The sequence below is a fragment of the Anabrus simplex genome, chromosome 1, assembly GCF_040414725.1.
Source record: "Anabrus simplex isolate iqAnaSimp1 chromosome 1, ASM4041472v1, whole genome shotgun sequence".
Classification (NCBI taxonomy): domain Eukaryota; kingdom Metazoa; phylum Arthropoda; class Insecta; order Orthoptera; family Tettigoniidae; genus Anabrus; species Anabrus simplex.
Genome location: NC_090265.1, coordinates 1,587,191,929 through 1,587,218,180, shown reverse-complemented (window position 1 = coordinate 1,587,218,180; position 26,252 = coordinate 1,587,191,929). Strand labels below are relative to the sequence as shown.

The window sequence follows — 26,252 nt, the reverse complement described above, 5'->3', positions numbered from 1 at the left end:
ACTGTGTGATCCTCTGGCTTTTGTGTTCTGACAGAATTCTTTGTCCCCGGGAAAGCGAGACGGGGAGGAGGAGCGTGATTCATAACAGCCATTCATCAGCAGATAGTCAGAACTATGCGGAGTCTGCGTGCGAATGACAGAGGCATGTAAAGAAAATGAAGCATTGTTTCTGCTAACAAAGACCAATAAGAGCTGAGCTGGGCCCCAGTGTAGGAAGTTTAGTAGACTCATTTTTCCCCTTAATAGTGTGGCCGTGAATATATCTCCGAATGTATCCTCTATTCCTTGTTCTTTGTGCCAATCTGCTAACTATAACAGTTATTCAAGTATAATATTTCATCATCTAGAAGCCAATGGCATTGATTTATCTTAAAAGAAGGAACTATAATTACGCAGCAAATTAGCTAGGTGGTGACTGTTGGAACTTACAGAACGTAAGTCAGTATGTACTAGTGGAAGGGAAATAAAATAATAACGTTATTGCTTCTACGCTAACTGCTTTTACGTTTTTCGGAAACACCGAGGTCTCGGAATTTTGTCCTGCATGGATTTCTTTCGTCTTTCTTTCTTTCTTTCTTAATCTGTTCACCTTCCAGGGTTGGTTTTCTCTCAGGATCCCACCTCTACCGCCTCAAGAGCAGTGTCCTGGAGCGTGAGACTTTGGGTCCGGAGGATACAACTGAGGGAGGATCAGTACCCCGCCCAGGCGTCCTCACCTGCTATGCTGAACAGGGGCCTGGTGGGGGGATGAGAAGATCGGAAGGGGTAGACAAGGAAGAGGGAAGGAAGCGGTCGTGGCCTTAAGTTAGGTACCATCCTGGCATTTGCCTGGGGGTGAAGTGGGAAAGCACGGAAAACCACTTCAAGGATGGCTGAGGAGGGAATCGAACCCCCCTCTGCTCAGTTGACCTCCAGAGGCTGAGTGGACCCCGTTCCAGCCCTGTACCACCGGGCCACTACTACACCACAGAACTCGCATGGATTTACGTAACAAAAAATCTATCATCACGAGGCTGGCATATTTGAGCACTCTCAAATACTATCGGACTGAGACGTGATCGAACCTGAAAATTTGGACTCAGTGATTCTACGAAATACGTCTGTGAGCACAGATTGATAAGCACCAGCGCCCGCCACAGTCAGTGTGCGTCCGTCCCGTCGCCATGCAGAGCTACGATAAATTATGGGTGATAGGGCATTGCACTTTGGATGACAGTGGCCTTCCATCGGAGACACGTAGCAACTGAGGACAGGGTACACAGTGAACGCAGGTATCGAACAGTGCCTGACAGATGGCCGACGCTGGACTGTACAGAAATTATCCACGCATACGGTTAAGTCTGGGTGGACACTATTCCACATTGTACGACATTACTTCTAGGTGCGCAAGAAGTGTTCATAGTGTTCATATCAGTTAACAGAGGTGCAGAAGTAGACACGATACAAGACCTGTTTTATCCCCCTGGAGCGATTCCAGCGCGAAGGGAACAACATGCTCAATCGCATTACTGATATTGACAAAACTTGGTCGCGAGCATGCGGGCCAGAACTGAACCGTCAGTGAGCAGAGTAACGTCATCGGGCGTCACCACGACGACACAAGGTGCAACAGAATCCACGCTCATTTTTGCGTATGTCAGCCAAAGTGTTTTGAGTGTAACTCTGGTCGTGAGGGCCACATAATCAGTGCCCAGTACTAACGCACATTTCAGCAAGGCAGTCTGCGTCATACTGGGATTGCACTTGTCTCGTTAGTGGCTTTACGTCGCACCGACACAGATAGGTCCTATGGCGACGATGGGATGGGAAAGGCCTAGGAGTTGGAAGGAAGCGGCCGTGGCCTTATTTAAGGTACAGCCCCAGCATTTACTTCGTGTGAAAATGGGAAACCACGGAAAACCATCTTCAGGGCTGCCGACAGTGGGGTTCGAACCTACTATCTCCCGAATACTGGATACTGGCCGCACTTAAGCGACTGCAGCTATCGAGCTCGGTGTGTCTCAGGCTCCTCACTGTCATCTTTCATATTCGATCCTTATTGGTCAACTCGTATTCCCTTCCGACCCTGAAGGTACCAGGTTCATTTTTACGACCGTCCTGGCCTTTCACTTTCTTTTGCAAATATCTCCATTATTAGGAGGATAGGACCTCTTCTGTTTTCATTTCTGATTAGTGTTAAGAGAGGATGGTTACCAAGTTGTGCATCCTATTGAAACAATAGTTATCACCACCACTTCGGTGGAAACATCAAGCACTGCTGAAAGACGCCACACTTCTAACGAGTGATAACGCTAGAGCCCACACTGCTCTTCTAGTCGGGGACCTTGCTTCAGGGGTAGGAATGGTAAGTCTTTAGAATACCATCCTTATTCACAAGATTGCATTTCATTCCGAAATCGAAGAAGGCGTCGCGTGGGATGCGCTTTGCAGACAGGGAGGCTACCGTAATGGCATATCGACGGCAGGTGGTACGCATTAACGCAACCAACATTGCTGATCCAATTTCTACAAGACACCAATCTAACTATGCAGAAGTCACCAATTGAAATAGTTAATAAAGATGATCTCCTAACTGTTACACCCCATTAACTACTACCTTTCTACCATGGCCTTCCCACCCTGTAGCAATGCCAGGACTGGCCTCCATCATCCCTATCCTTATCGCTACCAGCTGGCCGAAAAGTGTATAACTAAAAGCCATTATTGTAAAAGAAAAACATCGCCATCGGAATTACCGAGCTCGATAGCTGCAGTCGCTTAAGTGCGGCCAGTATCCAGTATTCCGGAGATAGTGGGTTCGAACCCCACTGTCGGCAGCCCTGAAAATGGTTTTCCGTGGTTTCCCATTTTCACGCCCAGGCAAATGCTGGGGCTGTACCTTAATTAAGGCCACGGCCGCTTCCTTCCCACTCCTAGCCCTTTCCTGTCCCATCGTCGCAAAAGACCTATCTGTGTCGGTGCGGCGTAAAACAACTAGCAAAAAAAAGAAACTAGGAATTATTAAAACAAGCCCTGTTGTCTTATCGGCTATTTCCTTTGCACTTTGCATGTGCTGTGAGGAAGGGTAGCAGGGATAATTTCCTTTGCAAGGTCATAGACATTGAGGTATGATTCACCCGCTTGCCGCGCGCATTCGTCAGTCTGGCAGCCTCTTCAGTGTCTAAGTTTCTTAGCGTGTCGCAAATGCTAAACGATTTTTAATTGTATAATCACGCCGCACTTGTCTTTAATTGTAATAGATGTGTAATATTGTTCCTTTGGTGAAACTTTTATTGTATAGTATTGAAATGGCGTATGGCTTTTAGTGCCGGGAGTGTCCCAGGACAAGTTCGGCTCGCCAGATGCAGGTCTTTTGATTTGACGACCGTAGGTGACCTGCGCGTCGTGATGAGGATGAAATAATGATGAAGACGATACATACACCCAGCCCCTGTGCCAGCAAAATTAACCAATTATGGTTAAAATTCCCGACCCTGCCGGGAATCGAACCCAGGACCCCTCTGACCAAAGGCCAGCACGATAACCATTTAGCCATGGAGCTGGACATTGTATAGTATTGAATCAATCTCAAAAAAACTATTATTACCGCACTTAAGTTGGTAAACTGTCAGTCAACCTTAACCTCTGTGTTGAAATTCGTTCAAAGAGCTTAAAAAACTTATCATTTTGTAGGTTTTTCAATTTTGATATATATAAATAATAATGTTATTTGCTTTACGTCCCACTAACTACTTTTTAAGGTCTTCGGAGACGCCGAGGTGCCGGAATTTAGTCCCGCAGGAGTTCTTTTACGTGCCAGTAAATCTACCGACACGGGGCTGTCGTATTTGAGCACCTTCAAATACCACCGGACTGAGCCAGGATCGAACCTGCCAAGTTGGGGTTAGAAGGCCAGCGCCTTAACCATCTGAGCCACTCAGCCCGGCAATTTTGATATATAGAGCCCCCTCCCCACTATATGCAACAAACTCGGGTACTTTTTATAGTTTGTACATTCCCCCCATCCCACCCCCTCCAATACACACACTTCTAATTCCCAATCACCGCTACTGATAAAATAGTGGTCTGTACGTATCTTTCGATTGTCCTCCTGCCGTTAACTCATGCACCCCGACCCCATTTGATGCTAGCATTGAGGTGTACCCGTGCTTCAAGGTTATCGGACGATATAACACAGTTACCATGACTTATTGTCCGCGTGGTCATTGAATTCCCAGAAGGCATCAAAGCGAGCGGAAGGTCATTGAAGCATGTTCTAATTCATTCATCCATTCATTAATGTCGTATCGGCCAACTTTTGGACCACGTCATTTCAACTGGCTACTTCTGACTTTGATGTCTCCCCAATACTTTCACATACGTTCTCGGTGTCGTTCTTTCCTCTCCTTCGTCCATGCCTTTCCAGTTTTTAATGTTGGCTTGTCTCGGAAACCCTGGAACGCTTCAAGTTTCTTTTTAAGTGGGACACGTCCCTGGATATCATTATGTGTGATTTCCACTCATCCGCCTCTGTGGTGTAGTGGTTAGCGTGATTAGCTGCCACCCCCGGAGGCCCGGGTTCGATTCCCGGCTCTGCCACGAAATTTGAAAAGTGGTACGAGGGCTGGAACGGGGTCCACTCAGCCTCGGGAGGTCAACTGAGTAGAGGTGGGTTCGATTCCCACCTCAGCCATCCTGGAAGTGGTTTTCCGTGGTTTCCCAGTTCTCCACCAGGCGAATGCAGGGATGGTACCTAACTTAAGGCCACGGCCGCTTCCTTCCCTCTTCCTTGCCTATCCCATCCACTCTTCCCATCCCTCCACAACGCCCCTGTTCAGCATGGCAGGTGAGGCCGCCTGGGCGAGGCACTGGTCATACTCCCCAGTTGTATCCCCCGACCAAGAATCTGAAGCTCCAGGACACTGCCCTTGAGGCGGTAGAGGTGGGATCCCTCGCTAAGTCCGAGGGAAAAACCGGACCTGGAGGGTAAACAGATGATGATGATGATGATGATGATGATGATGATGATTTCCACTCCTTCAACGTCTCTATCCACCTTTATGAACCAAGCCCCTTTGGTTTTCTTCTGCTGAATGATGCGGTTGGTCAGTCTTATTCCTTTCTAGTAATAATAATAACAATAATAATAATAATAATAATAATAATAATAATAATAATAATAATAATAATAATAATAATAATAGGGCCTAATGTTATTGGCTTTACGTCCCACTAACTACTTTCACGGTGTTTGGAGACGTCGAGGTGCCGGAATTTAGCCCCGCTTGAGTTCATCCTCCAAACGTGTAGGTCCACTTTCTACGTAACGCAGGTAGGCTTGCTCGAAAGAATTGCTGCTGCCAAATATATTTACTCCTCGACAATCACTCTACTGTACCCTAGTATCTAAAGCAGTACGTGATTTTTTTTAGTTCTTTTAGTGCTTTCAGATTTTTACGATTTTTTTTTTTTGCTAGTTGCTTTACGTCGCACCGACACGGATAGGTCTTATGGCGACAGTGGGATAGGGAAGAGCTGGGAAGGGCTGGGAAGGAAGCGGCCGTGGCCTTAATTAAGGTAGTATATAGCCTGGTGTGAAAATAGGAAACCACGAAAAACCACCTTCAGGGCTGCCAACAGTGGAGTTCGAACCCACTATCTCCCGGGTGCAAGCTCACAGCTCCGCGCCCCTAACCGCACGGCCAACTCGCCCGGTTTACGAAATTGTATCTATGTTTTTTGTGGAAGTATGATGTTTAAAAATTCTTCTATAAACAGATGCCTTTCTGCGATTGTGGGCATTCAAAGGCCAGTTTGGCAACAACCTGCTACTAGAAGCCCGACATAAGCCCCAGTTCTCATTTGTAATTTGATTGTTTCAATCGGATAAAATAAAGCAGTTTTGTTCGGCTACGCCGTTGAACATTGCAAATGGAGAAAATGAAGTGGTATTTAAACTTCGTGGACGGAGTTTTATTGTTACATATTTCCTTCAAGTTCCTCATTTATATTTGCATAGGCGGTTAGACAATAAAAGCTTTTAGAGAGAAATTCGTTATTAATTTAGAACTCTACAAAATACAAAACGAGCCATGAAACTGAATCTGAAGAGCATAAAGAGAGGTGTAACGCTGATGGTTAAGGTGTCAGACTGATTCGTTCTACACTCGGGAGGTTTGATGTTCGAATTTCTGCGCTGATAACAACCCATATGCTGAGTGTGACTTTTCGTCGTGATTGTCTGTACTGACTCCAGAGAAATGAGAATCGGAGTTATTGGGGTAAACGTTTGTAATTGTAATTATTATGGGACTTGGGTTGAAATAACAGCATGATGGAAATTAACAACTCTCCCTATTCATTTTCGATTATCGATTGCCAAATCTACGGAACGGAATTACTTTCCTTACGCGACTACCTCACTTTTCTACGACGCACCGACAAGATAGGTCTTACGGCGATGAGATAAGAAATGACTAGGACTGGAAAAGAAGCGACTAACTAACCTAACCTAACTCCATTGCAATACAGCCCCGAAGGGCCTTGACCTACCAAGCGTCCGCTGCTCAGCCCGAAGGCCTGCAGATTGCGAGGTGTCGTGTGGTCAGCACGACGAATCCTCTCGGCCATTATTCTTGGCTTTCTAGACCGGGAAAAGAAGCTACCGTGGCCTTACTTAAGGGACAGCTCCAGCATTTTCTTGCTGTGAAAAAGATCTTCAGAGATGCCAACAGTAGGGTTCGAACCGATCTCCTGAATGAAAGCCTACAGTTACGTAACACAAACCGCGTAGCAAACTAGCTCGTTCGACTGATTCAGGATGATGTAACTATAGTTTTAACATTGTTTATTAAGGTTTAAACTGTGTTAATTGCATTAGCTGTTTTCTGTTAGCTTAAGTTCTTTGACTACCATGTTCATACTTGCATTTAGAAGAATGCATTCATTATGTATATTCCAAGGGTTCCCACACTGTGGAACGTGTACCAGTACTGTCATTGCTTGTCTATTGATCTGCCTATAAAAATCAAACTGTGTTAGAGAAAACCATTCCTCCTGGAAAGTATGTGACATTGCAGTTCATACCACCTGGAACCATAGGACAAATTCAGCCTCTGGATGTCTGGTGTTTTTCGTGCCTACAAAACGTACTATCGCATCATCTACAGCTACGCAATAAAGGAAAGCCAGTTTCACAATAAACTGCACGACAGACTGGTTCGCATTCGGTTGCATCAGTTCTCGTCACCATGTTACATCAACCGGATATGCATTCGGTAAGAGTGGATACGTACCTGATCGTCCTGAACGATTTATAACTACCAAGGCGTTCGCCTTTGATCTTCCTGGCGCTAATTTCTGTGATCTCTGTGGCGCGTCATTTTTCATTCGATGCTCATGGTGCAAGGTGTGTTTCGAACATTTTATGAAAGTTGATGAAGTCCATTTTGTGAAGTGTAATACTTAAATTCCATAGAAGGTTGATCTGTGCACCCACCGCCCGGACACTCATTTGCTGTCGCCCTCCTGTGCACAAGGTGCGTCATTAGCACCTAATATATTTTCCTGTCTCAACTGTTACTCAATTGTCACTTTCAAATGCCCCATACTGAACATCCCATTTTCGACCTCGCACTCGTGAGGGTTTTTGTGAGACAGATCAATGAAAGTAACAAATTTATTCTGGCCCACAATCTCCCTGACCAGTCGTTCCACTCATGACTGAATATCGTGAACCAAGGACTGTGTTGTTTCTTTTATAAGCTAATGCCATTTTCTATACGAACTTGCGTTTTCCGGACAATAATTCTCCATGGTAATTCCATGATCTCTCTTACTTGATCAAGCCATCTTTTTGCGACCCGTCCTCGTGACCTTGTGCCAGAAAATTTTCTTTGGACAATTCATTTTTTCCAGATTGTCATCCTCTCTTCTCATAATGTGACCAAAGAATTGCAGGATTCTCTGCTACACAACTTGGCATAGACTTTCTTTTATTCCAGTTTCGCGGATGACAGAATCATTTGTTCGCCTGGCTGTCCACGGTATTCGCAACATCCTTCTCCAACACCACATTTCAAAGGCGTTGATTCGGTTCCTGTCCAGTTTCGCAAATTTCGCATCCATACAGGAAGATCGAGGACACAAGCGAATAGACTAATCCTTTCTTCGTATTCATAGATATTGCTCTATCTTGCCAGATCTTCTTTAATTTTGCCATAGCTGTACGTTCTAGAATGATGCGACGTATAGTGCACTGTAAACACTACATCTCGCCAGGAAAGGCATATAATAATAATAATAATAATAATAATAATAATAATAATAATAATAATAATAATAATAATAATAACTGGATTATCATAATTCTCAGTAAATGTTGCCTGTTTTTAAATGAATGTCACTTTTGCTTTCTAACCCCTCTGTACCCTCCATGGGATCCTCTATGGGTGCATCAACGAATTATCCTGCACTTATTGGTCATAAAACTTGGGAGTTTCCTTTGCCAGGTATTCCTGTGTTGTGCAGTACTGCAAACCCTTCCCCTTTGTCCTGCATACCCGATTCCACTACAATGTCTATTTTGTTTACTCTGACTTCCTGTCCTTTAAAGGGAATGATAAGACATAACGCAATTAGTCTCTCAATAATTTAACAACAAAATGTAACCCTCCTCATAGGGTTAGCGTCAGGAAGGGCATCCGACCGTAAATATTTGCTGTTATGTAATTGTTATAATTTATTTTCTTTGCTATGCTACTGTAAGCAGGTACTGCAACTAGGATATCTACTAGTTACAAAATACTTGTTGTTAATGATAGTAACAAAACTTTTGATTAAATGAGCCGAAATACGAAGTGAGAATTAATTGTTTGTTAGTCAAAGCATAAACATCAGCTGTAATCCTGACCTCGCTAGGTTGACATGGCGCGACACGACCCCTAAATAACTGTATGCGTGTCAGATATCAAGTTCAGATACGTCAGATGATTAATGTATCTCGTCCTCTCATAATTCTCTCTGGTCCCAGGGGAGCGCGGTAATTGGTAATCAGGATGAACGGTAATCTGATTATACTCGCTTCCTTCCTGTATCAAGTTTATACGCCAAGCCTTGAAAATGTCACTGGAAAGCGCCATAGACATGAAAATTAGTGAGATGTAATATTAAAAACCGGGAAAGCTTGTTATTATTATTATTATTATTATTATTAACAAGTACATTGCAACTATGAGATATCCTGGTTGCAGTGCAGACAATGACTGATGTTTCCGTCTGGCTTCATGGCTAAATGGTTAGCATGCTGGCTGGCCTTTGGTCGAAAGGGGTCCCGGGTTCGATTCCCGGCAGCGTCGGGGATTTTAATAGTTAATTCCTCTGGCTCTGGGGCCTCCGGAAGGTACCTGGTACAGGTCTTTCGAGATGACGCCGTGTAGGGGACCTGCGCGTTTGTAAGTATGGGGCCCTGCCTAGGATGAATTCTAATGATGAAGACGGCACGAACGCTTGGCCCTCGAGCCATTGCTGTGAATTCTCGTGCCGTGTATTTTTGTGGACATTGCGGCTTGTCTGTAACAGTTAGGGTCGCTTCTACAGTAAGTCAGATCATAATGGCCGTTTCACCTGAAAATGCAGCAAGGGCCGTGGCATTAGTGGAGGATGGATGCAGTATACAATATATAACAGACTTTATAGACATATCTTGTTCTAACGTGTACAGAACTGTTTAAAAGGTACAATATACAGGGTGAAGCGTAATTCGCGCACTCGGGCGTCGCAGCGCGACTCCTCACATGCCAGCAATAAAAAAAAGTCTCTAACAAAATTTCATCTTGCGAGTATATCCGGCAGAAAAACGACGTTGAAGAGTAGCAATCTGGCAACACTGTAACCGCATGTAGGGTAACTACCTCTGTCAGCAGAAGTTAGTCGTACTGTACAGTTGGTGCAATGGATAGAGTTTTGGGTTAGCATGCAGGTGGTCGAGTGGTCAATCCTGGGTTGAGGCGTATGTTTTTTTATTTCGTAAATGTAGTCCAGGTGGTATGGTATCTGGCATCTTAATCGTCAACAGCGATTGCAGTGCGTCCTCTAGAAACCATTTGCACTTACATACTACGATCCTAGAAATGGACGAACAATCGTTTTCATTGGTCAGCTTTGAAAGGCGCCCTTTCCACGTCGTGGGCGTGAATTTATTCGCACCACTTCATCTACTAGATGTGAAACCTGTTTTCTTTGTACCCTCCTCCAATGGTCCCATAAATTAGTACCAACTATTATTCTTGCCTCGTTCAGGTCCATTACATTTCGTTAGGGCCTTACGTTACCAGTAGGCCTAGCAACGTGCTCTGCGAATAATGTCCAAACTCGGTTACAATTTGTATGTGTTATCACCATGGTCCCAATAATTCTGCCTTTCAACATTGCGTCTGGTAACCGCATGCTGTTTAGTACGTATCTCAATGCATTATTATTATTATTATTATTATTATTATTATTATTATTATTATTATTATTATTATTATTATTATTATGTTGTAAATGTAGGATACATGTGACCTCAGAAACGGTGTCTTACTGTATTACAGTAGGTAATGTCAGATGGAAATTAGCAAATAAAAAATGCGCCTCAACCCAGGATCGAACCAAAAACTCTACCCGCTGCACCAACTGTACAGCACGACGTGAACGTGCTGACAGTGGTAGTTACCCTACATATGGTTGCAGTGTTGCCATATTGTTACTCTTTAACTTCCGTTTTCTACCGGATATACTCGCAAGACGAAATTTTGTAAGAGACATTTTTTTATTGCTGGCATGTGCGGAGTCGCGCTGCGACGCCCGAGTGCGCGAATTACGCTTCACCCTGTATATACACCAGGAAACCCGTTTCTGGTCGTAGGAGAAGAACAACTGAGCGCGATGATCGCTTTCTCGTATTGCACGTTATTCGTGATCGACACACAACAGCTGTCGATGCCAAAAATCGTTTGCAACAAGTACGGGGCACGAACATCAGCGAAAGGAGAGTACGAAGGAGGTTGTATGAAGCGGATTTATAGTCCAAGATGCCTGCTATAGAACCTCTGCTTACGCGTTAGCACCGCGCCTCTCGCATGCAATTCGCCAACGCCCAGCAAACTGGAATATGGAACATTGGAGCTCAGTGCTGTTCACGGATGAATCGAGATTCTGTTTGAGGGCACCGAATGGTAGGGGGGAAGGGTAGAGAAGGTCCGAGGAATGTTATTCACCTTGTACTTTCAAAGAAATAATGTAAAATAGTTTCTTTAATAGATTTAGACAAGTCAATACAGGATCAAATAAAATACCTATTATGCTTAAGTTTACCAACAGTTGTACTTTCTCTGCAAGGACACCGTTCAGTGGAGGTTCTGTGGTGGTCTGGGCTGGGTTTACGACTAATGCGTGCACGGAGATTGTGTTCGTCGAGAATGGAAGTCCGACAGCCCACCGGTACTTCGGGAAGGTTTGAATGAAACACGTGGTGCCTTTTGCATCTGTCACTGGCGAAAATTTTATCCTGATGTATGAAAATGCTCGCCCACACGTTGCCGTTTGTGTACGTGAGTAGGCTTACCTGGATGAAGTCGGAATTGAGCGCATGGTGTGGTAGTGCCGATCTAAACCCGACAGAGCATGTCTGGGATATGCATGGGAGACATGCTAGAGGAGTCGTTTCCCTGACACACTGGCTCTACTTCGGGCTGCGCTCCTGGCAGAATGGGAGATCATACGACAAAAGAACATTCGAGATTGCAACCTGAATAGGAATGATCGAACCACAGCTTTAACGTGGTGGTAATGCTCGTTACTAAGACAATGGAAATGTGTTGAAAACATGTGGACAAATGGACTACATAAGAAACGGTGCAGGGCTCCAGGTTTCGACATGTCCAAATGCGTGTAGGTGGGCTGTTGTGATTGTCACGACCAATAATGTTTCTCAATTACAGAGCTGAAAGTTTTCAAATGGGCTATTTAATTTAAAATGCATTGCCATATTGTTGTAACGTCATAATATTTGATTTTTACCAGGTTTCAAATAGACTAACATGAAATTTTGTCTGAAATACGTAGTGTTTCGCATTTTTTGCCGATGAGTATAGTGTGACATACACTGAATTCAGTGTTGTGCTGATTTCTATAGTTGTGGTTCTTACAGCGTTATGAACAATGGTACCGGCACACATTTTGAACACATACTGTACCAACGCAATTAAATAACACTTCAGTGCCGTTTGTTTTGCCGTTTACGGTACTATAGCCTGCGGTAATTTGGTCTACATAAAAAATATGGATGATATTGAGACTTTGATATATTTTTTATCCTGATGGTGAAAATTTTTCGACCAACTGGATTCGAACCGGCTAACCACGGTGTCAGACCGTTTGGACTTCAACGTCTTAACGATCATGGCCACCAGGCGTACACAATTGAAATAATTATTATGTAAAATAATTACAATTTTCTTTATTAAACACCCCATTTGTATTTTCCTGCTCTGTTTAGTTGGTATTAAATTCCATACCCTTTTGAAATACAAACAAAAATACTTTAATATATAATTTTATACAATTTGAAATGAATATTGACCGAGCTCGATAGCTGCAGTCGCTTAATTGCGGCCAGTATCCAGTAATCGGGAGATCGTGGGTTCGAGCCCCACTGTCGGCAGCCCTGAAGATGGTTTTCCGTGGTTTCCCATTTTCACTCCAGGCAAATGCCGGGGCTGTACCTTAATTAAGGCCACGGTCGCTTCCTTCCACTTCCTAGGCCTTTCCTATCCCATCGTCGCCGTAAGACATATCTGTGTCGGTGCGACGTAAAGCAAATAGCAAAAAAAAAAAAAAAAAAAAAAAAAAATGAATATTGAAATAGCATAGATTTCCAAAAGTGAAGGAATTGACTTAAAGTGTCTATACAGAAGTGCTCAAAATTACAATTTTAAAATATATAGGTAAGGTAAGGGTTATTCTGCCCGAAGGCAGGTTCGAACCTCCGCAGAGGTGTTCCTGAGCCGGAGTTTACGTGCGGTAGGGTGGCCAGTTCCTTTCCGCTCCTACATTCCCTTACTCCCACCAACAGCGCGTGGCAACCCATCCAACTCCTGACCACGCCCAATGTTGCTTAACTTCGGAGATCTCACGGGATCCGGTGTTTCAACACGGCTACGGCCGTTGGCTTAAAATATATGAAAACATAATAATATAATACCGATAATTATTATGTTCATTGTTTATTTATAAAATGTACCAACTATTCAATTTCAATTAAATAACTGAATATTCAAATATTATTATCTTATAGTAGAACAGTAATGACAGCTGCGTGCCCCAAATCACGCAGCCACTCGCTCAGTAAAATTAAATTAACAGCATGCACGTTGATACGAGGGCTATACTGAAAGTCATGGGAGATATTTTTTCTTTAATTATAATCCTTTAGTACAGAATAACCATGGTCCGACTCATTGGCTGAATGGTCAGCGTTGAGACTTTCGGTTCAGAGGGTCCTGGGTTTGATTCCCGGTCGGATCGCGGATTTTAATCCTGTGTGATTAACACTCTACTCTTCATATTCAGACAACACACCACACTACCAACCACCACATAAATACGCAATAGTGATTACATACCCCTAAGTAGGGTTGCGTCAGGAAGGGCATCCGGCCGTAAAACAGGGCCAGATCCACATTTGTGACACAGTTCGCACCCGCGACCCCACAGATGTTGGAAAAGGGGTAGAAAAAGAAGAAAAAGAGGAGTAGAACAGCAATATTTTTACGTTTTGGCGAACTTCGTGCCCGAAAAAATGTTGCACCCTGGGCTCGTTTAAAAATCTAGTATTCGGTCACAGGAAATAATACATTTCCGTCTCTCAAACCTTTTTACCAGCATCAGAAATAGATAACACTGCGTTAAGGGTCCTAGGGAAATCGCAAATCAGATGAAGAAAAGCCCAATCAAGGAAAGCACTTGGTGTTGACATGCAAAGTTCCAGCTCGCGTGAAGAATTTTGACCGGTTACGTGAAGGAAACACACGAATAAAATGGGGTGTTGTTGGAAAAGGATATAATCGCGAACCAGAAGAAGAAGAAGAAGAAGAAGAAGAAGAAGAAGAAGAAGAAGAAAAACTCACCAGCGACAAGAATGGCTATGAGTTTCATCATTACTTGGTCTTCACATGGGAGACTAATAGACGCCGAATCCCATTCTTCTTGGTTATTTAAAGTTTCTCTCTGCATTCTCTTTCTGATTCTCTTTCTGCCTTGCCAGATGGAACTGAAAATTGTGAAGCATATTCAAGTTCATTTTAAGTCGATTTATACAGAATTACACGAGAATAAAATACTAATTCTCTAAAAATTAAAGTAATCGGAAAGAAGGCAGGTCAAAAAATAAAGTTTCCTTATTTTATTACTAGCTGCAACTCGTGTGGATACACACACGTGTACACCCACCGCCAGATACCGTACAATTACATTGCTATGCAATAATCGTGTCCAATAACAAGTGTTTAAGAAAAGAACACCCTACACGCATTCCACCTACACAGCTCATGCAAGTAAGTTTCACACAACGTTCGTGTGGAGCGCTGATGTCACGCGTAATCAAAGGGAAGTGATCCGACACTTCGAAAAATTAAGAAATCGGTGAAAGAAGACAAAGGACATGAAGGGTGTGAGAATGAAAGACTCCCTAGTCCTCGCAAACCTAATGATGATGATGATGATGATGATGATGATGATGATGATGCTTGTTGTTTAAAAGGGCCTAACATCTAGGTCATCGGCCCCTAATGGTACGAAATGTAATGACAATTTAAAAGTTCAAAATCATCCACTGACCAGAATAAAAAAATTTGATGAAGAATTAATGGTTGGATATGAATTTAAAACAATCGGTGGATCCGACCCAAAAATATCATAAACAATAGTATTACTGACCAAGGGCCTGCTTCTAGAGCACAATCCTGCTGAAAAAGTTGGCTACACTGCTATTGGATTCGGAGAGCGGGAAGTGAACACAACAACTTTCTTCCACTCGTTATGTTTGTGTGAATCCAAGTTTTATTTTATGTTTTGCTCAATGTGTTGCTGTGAAGCAGATATTATGGAATCTCTCTGCAGTTAATAAATATCAGTAGCCCCGTAGTACGTTCCAAGTTTTCCAGTGGCTGTGAAAGTGAGTTGTGAGTGTGACCGATGAGTTTGCTGAAGTGACTGGGTTCAGTACACGTGCTGGGGATGAAGATGAAGAATCATACTTAAAAGGTGTGTGATGGCTCAAGTAAAAACGAAACTGAATCGAGTTCCGGGAACATTAGTTTCATTAATGACGTGAGTACAAAGACAGAGCCTGGGTCAAACGTTGCTGAAACGTGTGATGCAGATTCAAGGGAGAATCTAGGTTATGGTTCTACACCTTCTACCATCGACTGTGAAATTCAAGGACCCAGCTACCGAAAACAAGATTTTCCAGACTGTTGGAACGAGTCTCAGTACTGTTATTTTTTGTCAGAGAACAAGTGGTTATTTGCAGAAAATAAAAATTTAGGCTACAATATATGTAAAGAGGAAAGTAAATTAGGATTATGAGTTTCTAAAGGGGCAGAACTTAAGCTAATGAAAGTATGGGTAGAATGCAAGGTTCATCCCAATGGAAATAATATTAATCAACATCAAACAAGCCTTCGGAAAGAAACATTTGGGCACAAAAATTCATAATCTCACATAAAAGCTATGATACAAAAATCAGAATCTAATAAGAATATATTTGAATGTTGCTTGGACACTATGAATGTCAAACACCTAGAAACCGCCGTTCGAGTATTTCGAACAGCATACTCAATTGCGAAAAGAAATAGACCTTTCGTAGACCTACAGGCTTATGTTGAACTTCAACAATTAAATGGTTTAGATATGGGACGAGTTCTTCATACAAATTTTAGTTTTGCTAATAATATTGAACACATTTCACAGGAAATGAGAAATAAAATAGCAAAATCTATAACAGAAAATCAGAGGAGAATCAGTATTATAATTGACGAATCAACAACAGTTAGTGTAAAGTCTGTTTTCATATTACGTTTGAGATGTGCTCTTTCAGATAATTCTGAAGTTGTTTCCTTTTTCGGGGACTTCATAGAACTTGAATCAACTACAGCACATGTTATTACTCGAGAGATATTGAAGAATCTTTCTTCATATGGGATGAATGAAAACTTTCTGGTAGAACATTTAGTTAGTTTAGCATGTGGTGGGGCCTCTGTAATGTTAGGTAGAAAAATGGCGTTGGAGCACAGTTTTAAAAGTTATTTCCAGATATAGTAATCTGGCACTGTTTAAACCATCGCTTGGAATCGGCCGTTTCTGTTACAAGAAATGAAGTTACAGGTATTAACCATTTCCATTCTTTCTTTGAAAAATTGTATTCTTTACACAGCATGTCTCCCAAAAATCAAAGTGAACTCAACATTTTTGCTGCTTCACTGGAACAAAGAGTTAAGAAAATTGGGAAAATATTTACAATAAGATGGGTAGCATCAAGCCAGAGAACTGTAAAAGCTGTCTGGGAAAACTAAAGTGCATTAGTAAAACATTTTAGTGAGGCCAAAAATGACCACCAGAGAGACTCTAAAGAAAGGGCAAAATTCCAAGGTCTAGAAGATATTTTAACGTGTGTTGAATTTCTAGAAAATATTGCAGTTACGTATGGTGCTCTTGTTGAGTTAGCTGATTTGTCATTAGAGTTGCAAAAAAGAGAGACAAGTCTGATGGAGGCTCAAAATGAAATCAAGCGCACTATAAAAGTGTTTGAATCTATGTGTAACTCAGCTTCTGGAGAATACTACAGAGCAGTTCTTAAAGCGGCAGAAAACAAAAAGTTTAGAAACATAGGATTACATGATTCTAAAAAAAGTTTTAAAAATTGACAGAAAGCAGTTTTTGAGAAGTCTTGTGAACAATTTAAATAACAGGCTTATGGAAAATGTGTCCACATCATCTCATCTTGGTTCCAGCTCTAGTCAGCAGAGACATGAGAGGATGACAAACGTTATCAGTGATTCAAACCAAACAAACCAAACCAAACCCCAAGGCACTACAGCCCTTGAAGGACCTTGGCCTACCAAGCGACCGCTGCTCAGCCCGAAGGCCTGCAGATTACGAGGTGTCGTGTGGTCAACACGACGAATCCTCTCGGCCGTTATTCTTGGCTTTCTAGACCGGGGCCGCCATCTCACCGTCAGATAGCTCCTCAATTCTAATCACGTAGGCTGAGTGGACCTCGAACCAGCCCTCAGGTCCAGGTAAAAATCCCTGACCTGGCCGGGAATCGAACCCGGGGCCTCCGGGTAAGAGGCAGGCACGCTACCCCTACACCACGGGGCCGGCTCTCAGTGATTCAAAGGTACTATAAAATATAATTGACTCTCCACTACTACTCTGGATATCTGCTATGGTGATGAGAGTGTTGGCAGCCTTTGTGACTTTTTCCACATATCAGACCGGAGGAAGTACATGAATGCTTTTAGAAAACATGTCGAGACCAATGATATTCCAGTGGACTGTACAGACCATTCCCATCTCTTCAGCAGAAGCTGAAAGAGCTTTCAGTACCATGAATGAAATCCACACCGAAAAGATAAATAGGCTGCTGGTTGCATGATCAAGCGGACTTATTTTGATAAGCAGCGTTGGACCTCCTGTGCATATATTTAACCCACAACCATACGTCAAGTCATGGCTACGAAAGAGGAGACGTTCAGCTGATGAAACAACTTGTCGGAAAAATGAGGCCGCTGATTTTGTCATCCAGTACGAGTCCATTTGGAAATTGCTGAATGAATAAGGTGAGTTCCTGTAAATATTTTGTTCCAACTAAATCACTGAGTAGCACACTAAGCGAAATTTAATCAAGACGCAGCAAAGCTAACGAAGTGAGCCCGCAGTTTCAATCAATGATATTTTGTAAGAAAGAAGTTTTTTTTTTTTTTTTTTTTTTTTTGCTATTTGCTTTACGTCGCACCGACACAGATATGTCTTATGGCGACGATGGGATAGGAAAGGCCTAGGAATTGAAAGGAAACGGCCGTAGCCTTAAGGTACAGCCTCGGCATTTGTCTGGTGTGAAAATGGGAAACCACGGAAAACCGTCTTCAGGGCTGCCGACAGTGGGGCTCGAACCCACTATCTCCCGATTACTGGATAATGGCCGCACTTAAGCTATCGATCTCGGTAGGAAGAAGTTAACTTTCGGGCGAAACTGTATTTTATTGTATGGTGATCATTTTATTGTTTTACCATACAGTAGTGAAAGCTGGATTGACTCAGGTTATCTAAGTTGGAAGTAACAGACAGGAAAGTAACGAGATTGATTGCCAGATACAAATAGGTGGGAACAATGACAAGAGGGTATTCGAAATGAGGAACTAAAGGCTAAATTAGGAATGAGCTTAATGGATTAAGTAATATGAATAAATTGGTTTCGGTGATAGGGTCATGTGAGGCGAATGGAGGAGGACAGGTTACCTAGAATGAACATGGACTCAGCTATGAAGGATAAGAGAAGTAGAGGGACACCAAGGCGATGACGGTTAGCCTCAGTATTTAACTAGCGGTAACCGTGCGTGTCGCTTCACGCGGAAATAGCGAGTAGTCTTAAGAAGAGACCAGAATAAAATTGTAATTGCGTATTACCAATGGAGATTAAAATGTTATATAATCTCTACGGTACTAATTAACAGCTGAAGCAGGTCCACCGCGTTCTTCAAATTAAAGGGCCAAATATATTATTTTATCGATCAGTTATGTCTCCTTACGTTCTTAGTATCTCAAAAAATTATCAAAACACTTCTGGGAGTATGAGGTTGAAACCTAATGTGGACATTAAGGAAACTTCAAAGTCGACGAAAACTACTGTATATATAGATTATCGCTTAGGGAAAAAATATACCATTTGATGAAAATATTCTTACACTTGCCTATTTTTTACGGTTTTGCTTCTAGGCCTCTCAATTTCGAAGATCACTCCCCCCAGTTCGACCCCTTTGGGGAGTTCTGGCGAGATCTGAATGTTCGAGTTTTCTATTACTTTTGTGGCTATGATGTTCTATGCTGCCAAATTCTGGTTTCTAGGATGCTTGGAAGTGCATCATCAATTCTTGACTATTTTCATTTTTACATGTACCTTTAAGCATCGCTAAACTTCTACTTCTGTATGTTAATATAGATTTGTATTTATTTTAGGCCAATAGACGTGTTTTGCTCCAAGGCACATTTTTCAGTATAACTTATATCACGCACTTAGGTTATTTTAATTAATCCTGTCCTTCATTGATCCGGACAGCAACGACCGTGAGTGAAACCAGATTAATGTTTTGCTATGTACTGAATTTGTACTGCCAATCAATGGAGTACTTCAGTGAAGCACTTCCTCGTTAACCGTTTCCCCGTTCGGTGTTAGATATACAGTCGGCCCAGAAAGTATCAGTTCACCTATATATTAGAGGCTAGAGGGTACAGAAAGCCAGATATGTCAGTAACCAACACATGCAATTGCTGTCTTACAGAATATACATTACCGCGCATGTCCAAAGTACCTGCCCATATAAACAAAATAATAAAATAATGTTACAAACATAGATTCTCTCTTCTGAGACAGAAAAGTATCGACACTCGTATGACACTGATTGGCGTGTTCGTTTTCTTCGCAAAGGTGGACAGTCTAATAGCCAATGTGCACCCCCTTCGCTTTCATAACAGCCTGTATGCTAATTTTATATACATACATACATACATACATACATACATACATACATACATACATACATACATACATACATACATACATACATACATACATACATACATACATACATACATTATCATTATAGACTGTTATGCCTTTCAGCGTTCAATCTGCAAGCCTCTGTGAATTTACTAAACGTCGCCAAAATCCTCGATTTGCAGCTAGTGTTGTGGCCTCATTTAATTGTATACCTCTTAAATCGTTAGAAACTGAGTCTAACCATCGTCGTATGGGTCTACCTCTACTTCTCTTACCCTCCATAACAGAGTCCATTATTCTCCTAGGTAACCTATCCTCCTCCATTCGCCTCACATGACCCCACCACCGAAACCGGTGTATGCGTACAACTTCATCCATCGAGTTCATTCCTAAATTAGCCTTTATCTCCTCATTCCGAGTACCCTCCTACCATTGTTCACACATTTTGTGCCAGCAATCATTCTCGCTACTTTCATGTCTGTTACTTCTAACTTATGAATAAGATATCCTGAGTCCACCCAGCTTTCGCTCCCGTAAAGCAAAGTTGGTCTGAAAACAGACCGATGTAAAGATAGTTTCCTCTGGGAGCTGACTTCCTTCTTAGAGAATACTGTTAGTCGCAACTGCGAGCTCACTGCATTAGCTTTGCTACACCTTGATTCAATCTCACTTACTATATTACTATCCTGGGAGAACACACAACCTAAATACTTGAAATTATCGACCTGTTCTAGCTTTGTATCATCAATCTGACATTCAGTTCTGTTGAATTTCTTACCTACTGACATCAATTTAGTCTTCGAAAGGCTAATTTTCATACCATATACATTGCACCTATTTTCAAGTCCCAAGATATTAGACTGCAGGCTTTCGGCACAATCTGCCATTAAGACCAAGTCGTCAGCATAGGCCAAACTGCTTACTACATTTCCACCTAACTGAAGCCCTCCCTGCCATTTTATACTTTTCAGCAGATGATCCATGTAAACTACGAACAGCAAAAGTGAAAGATTACAGCCATGTCTGACCCCTGTAAGTACCCTGCACCAAGAACTCATTCTACCATCAATTCTGACTGAAGCCCAATTGTCAACATAAATGCCTTTGATTGATTTTAATAATCTACCTTTAACTCCATAGTCCTCCAGCATGGCGAACATCTTTTCCCTCGGTACCCTGTCATATGCTTTCTCTAGATCTACAAAACATAAACACAACTGCATATTCCCCTCGTAGCAGTTTTCAATTACCTGACGCATACTGAAAATCTGATCCTGACAGCCTCGCTGTGGTCTGGAACCACAATGGTTTTCATCCAGCTTCCTCTCAACGACTGATCGCACCCTCCCTTCCAAAATGCCAGTGAATACTTTGCGTGGTATACTAATCTATGAGATACCTGGATAGTTGTTACAATCCTTCCTGTTCCCTTGCTTATAGATAGGTGCAATTACTGCTTTTGTCCAATCTGAAGGTACCTTACCAACACTCCATGCTAATCTTACTACTCTATGAAGCCATTTCATCCCTGCCTTCCCACTATACTTCACCATCTCAAGTCTAATTTCATCTATTCCTGCTGCTTTATGACAATGGAGTTTATTTACCATTCTTTCCACTTCCTCAAGCGTAATTTCACCAGCATCATTTTCCTCCTCCCCATGAGCTTGGCTGTTCGCAACACCACCAGGAAGATTTCCTTTTACGTTGAGAAGATGTTCAAAATATTCCCTCCACCACTCCAGTGATTCCCTGGGATCTATTATGAGTGCACCTGAATTACTCAGAACACTGTTCATTTCCTTTTTCCTTCCCTTCCTAAGAGTTTTTATTAGTATCCAGAACGGTTTCCCTGCTGCTTGACCTAGCCTTTCCTGGTTATTATCAAAATCTTCCCATGACTCATTTTTGAATTCAACAACTATTTATTTCGCTCTGTTTCTTTCATCTACGTCTGCCTCGGCCCTTGTTTGGAGCCATTTCTAATAAGCCTTCTTTTTAAGTTTACAAGCTGCTCTGACTTCATCATTCCACCAAGATGTTCACCTTTTCCCGTCTTTACACACAGTTGTTCCTAGGCATTCGCTTGCTGTTTCTACTACAGCATCCCTGTATTGAACCCATAATTCTACGATGAGAATTTTTTTATTTTCTCAATATTTATTCCAAATAAAAGTTACTTGTTTGAGAGCGGCCATGTTTGCATTTCATGAGACTGGCTGTCTCGTGGGAACGAGCTCCCCGTGTCGAGCCGAGCCGCAAGCTCGTGAAATACCGTGACACTTCGGTGGACTTCGAATATTCAACATTTTTAAATTCAAGGAATTCTTCGTAACGCGAGATTTTGGCAACACAGTAAATCCTGAAATAAAGAATCTAAATTATTCTTAAACCCTACGTGAAGACAGAACCCCCAGGGTAAATATAAATGCAGTTAAGCCTAGAGACGAATCCGCGTCCGACCCGCGGACTACCGACACGTGCTAAGGTCGATGATGAAGAAAACCCGCGAAACGCCCGGGCAGAAATAATTTATTTCGCCTGTTGCGAGTACGGGAAAATTATGAAATTAACACAGAAATAAATGGTAAGTCTGTCCGAAGGTATGGAACAAATTTCAAGAAAATCGGTCTATTGGATGCGGAATTAGCATATTGCACAACCAAGCTTCATGGTGTGAGTAGCGTCATCCCATAGAGTATAAAAGAAATCTCCCTCCGTATATTTCTCAGTGTCTGTCTGGTTTCTGGAGCGGCGGAGCCCGCGCCACTCGTCGGCAGAAAAGTGTGAAAAAATTTGGTCTCCAAATAACTTATTACATGTTCGTGGCTATGGTTTAAATATACTGTTAGAAATACTGATACTGATAGAAATTTTCTGAGCTGCCGCTAATGGAAACTTTGAAGGTTTAGAAGTAATTGAATTTCTCTCGGTATTCAGTGTGTGTTTGTTAAAGAGGAGTTTGAAGTTAGCTACTGCGTCTGGTTTCTTATCTGTTGGAATACCTGGACCTTTTAGTGGGGTGAAGGAGGCAGCGGTCTTGTGAACGCAGTAGATGTGGTCATTTGAGCAGAGTGTTCGTCGCTTGCTAAACGTGTGAAAGTGCGTTGGAAAGTGTTGTGTAATTTAAGTTGGATGTATGAGAAGAGGATGATAAATTTAGCCATGGAAGGCTAAAATAAACGAGGTTTGCTGGTTAAATGCAGCCAGAATCCAGGGCGAGGGCTACGATTGCAGGTCTGTGAATATTTTGTATCAATGTTGTAGTTAGATTATTGTTTGTGCCTACCAATTTTCATTGCGTGTGTTGGGTTGATATTTTGTAATGATCCGGAAAAGATATTATATTTCTGGTCAGCGTGTGAAAATCTTTAGTGTTGTAAAATTCACATTAAGAAACTATAAAATGCGAAGTTTAAATCTTGTGTTAATATTCTTTGAGATATTGTCCAGATTGGGAAAAATGAGGAAGGTGATCATGATAAAGTAGTCGTGGCGAGTGTCTTAATTTCGAATATCGTTTGAAGCCAGAAATTGTTGTCGAAATAATAATAATAATAATAATAATAATAATAATAATAATAATAATGTCTACTGCGGGATAAAATTTTCCTATGTTAAAAAAGTGGATTTAACACGCATGTTCTACAAGGTTTGCGGGTGCCTATAAAATTCCAGTGAAATCCGATAAAGTTATGTTTTATTCATGGGAAGTAAAATTTTGTGACATCGTGTATGTCGATGATATGGAAAATCACGGTGTGTTGTTGTATTCGTTGTATTCTCGAGGTCCGAAAGTTGTAGTAACAGTAAAATAAAAAGGTGTATTTTTATAAAAGTCGTTTGTCACGGGAGGGAGGTTTCAAAAAGTCTTGAGATATAAGAAAATGGATTGAGAGCGAAGAATTTATATATGTGGAGATAAGAGTGGTAGGAATGTTGAAGGCAGGGAAAGCCTGCAAATTTCATATAATACCGCCATGAGAAGGCGATGAGAATGAATTTTTGAGACAGGCTATATTTGCCGAGGAAGAATTTTTGAGACAGGCTGTATATTAAATGTGAAATTTATGTGGCAGGCTGTAGTATATTCCGCTAACAATCCGAAAGCTGGAACCTGGAGAAGGTCGGTTCGAGATCATTATTGTGTGAAGTACAGTCAATTTCAAATAAGATCTCAAGTGAAAACGATTTGGTGAAGATGGTAAATCTTGGTAGTAAAATTTCAAGTGACTAGTTGCGTAAAGTCAGTATAATGAAAATTATAATAATATGACCTCAAGGATAGAAGAGCATTTCAAATACACGGTTGATGTTGTTTGACTGTAATGACAAGTTTCCAATCAGTAAAGTTAAATCGGAACCATTTGTGGAATGAGACGTTGGACGTTTTAAAGCGATATGTTTGGCTGTGTAGATTCGTTGGGTTTCGTTTCACTGGATAGTCATGGATATGAATGTTTGGAAAATGACGGTAGGCGATTTGAGGGCCTCACCCTAAAATTATAGTATGGAGTTTTGCGATGGTGATGATTATTGTTGGGCGATAGTCAAGTAGTGTCATACGTGTGGTGGAAGTCATTATTCTTTCCTAAACATTGCGCATGCTGAGATCGTGTTTGAGTTGTGGATTGTTCGCCACGCGATATTTATTTTCAATTTCACGTTTAGTCACAAGATAGAGACTTGCTGCATTTTTCGACTTGCGTTCGTTCTGTGGCAAGAGTTCTTTCGTTGTGTGTTATTAGTTTCGACCAGATTTACAGCCGAGATATTTAAGAGTTTGTCTGAAATTACGATTTCGCCTGATATGCTAGGGGAAGCGTATACGACCCAGTTTTCGCTCGACAATAGATTTAGGACGTCACATGTTATCCTAGGAGTATACTGATGATGAGACGTCCTAGTTCATGCTCAACGATAGAATTAGGAAGGTACGTGTACATAGAGGTTAGTGTTAGGGTGTACAGACGTTAAGTAGGCCCGACGATAGGTCTGGGAGGTCAGCTGTACATACTCAAGTCTTAGATTAGATGTTTTTGCTAAGTGACCTGATCGAAGGTAGTGTCTGTAGTAGAATACGAAATGTGAAGAGGGTTGGCTCGGTAATAACGAGGCCAAGCTTGTACGCATCACTCAACAGCTGGAAGGTCTTTACTCAAGATATCACTGACGGCATGAATATGAGGGTTGTCCAACTTTGGGTTCTGAGCTAACGGTGATTGAATATTTACTGCAGTGTGCCATGCGTGTTTGAGTTCAATTAACTTCAGTATTTTATTTTACGGACATGATTGTTTTGTCGTTCTGACGTCCGTTTCACTTTGATAGTGTGCATGTTGACACTCAACGTATTAGTGTGAGACTTGAGTTACGAATGCGGATTCGATTCTTCAGCCAGTAATATATATTTTCAATCTTTGTCGTTCTTTCATTTTATATGTAGTTGAGTTCGATCAATTGATAGCTTTGTAGGTAGTGTGTTGGGGCAAACAATAAGTAGATGGATCTGTGATGGTAGTCATTGTTAAGTAGGAAAGAATTCAGTAAGTTTGTTTATTTTTTTCATGTGGAATTGTAATTTTATTAAGCGTAATGTAACCATTCATAACCTGAAGGTCGGTTTTATAATAATATTTTTCAAGTGATTTACCACTTTTTAATGAACTTCAGTGTTTGGAATTTCTTCTAAATGTGTGATGAATAAGTGTTCCCTGCATTTCGCAGTTTTGTTCCTTCAGAACGACGTAACGTAAGATCCTCGCGGATCGTGTTGTTATTGGTTCCTTCTGAACAGCTGTTTGGGTGATGCACGTTTAGCATCGGGATTAGTTTATAACTTAAGGGTGTCATGAAATGACAAATACATGGTGGAATTTTGTTTCAATTGTGAATGCTGCTGTTAACTCGTAGTGAACACCATGTTTTCCTATAATATTTCGCAACCTATCCAAAGCAACTGATAGTCAATTTGGTTCGATTAAGGGTCCATTCGGCGGGTGTTCCGTATCCCAAAGGGTATTCGACTGGTGGATAACCTTAATTAAGAGTAAATCAGGCGTTCTACTTGCTGAAGGTCAGATTTTCCACGGATCGTGTGGATTAATTCTGAGTTATCGTTTGGATTAATAGGTGCCCGAATTCTCAGGTTTTCTTTTCACTTTTTCAGTTTCGCTGTCCACTAATTTATGAGATTCCTACTTTCTCCGAAGAAAACTCTTCGATATTGTAATAAATGAATTAACGCCAAGCAATGTGACTGTGTTTGAAACATTTAATAATTAATAATTAACATTTTTTGTCAAGGATTTATATAAATAAATTGTTTGTGCCATTAACAATTTAATAAAAGTTAGTAAGCACATATTTGCTCCTCATTTCAAGTAGTTAGGCTCTCTTCTGAACCCCATCGTTTGGTTAAGATCGTGACCGAAACATTCCCGCAACGACCCCA

General features: G+C 41.7%; 1 protein-coding gene across 1 annotated transcript in view; it reads right to left on the bottom strand.

The window, feature by feature from the left end:
• LOC136881068 (uncharacterized) overlaps positions 1–26,252 on the bottom strand; it is a 101,059-nt gene that overhangs the window by 33,779 nt on the left and 41,028 nt on the right. The window contains exon 2 of the mRNA XM_067153681.2: positions 14,148–14,290. Coding sequence (XP_067009782.1) covers positions 14,148–14,253 — 106 coding nt within the window. The 5' untranslated portion in view covers positions 14,254–14,290. The remainder of the gene's footprint in view (positions 1–14,147; positions 14,291–26,252) is intronic.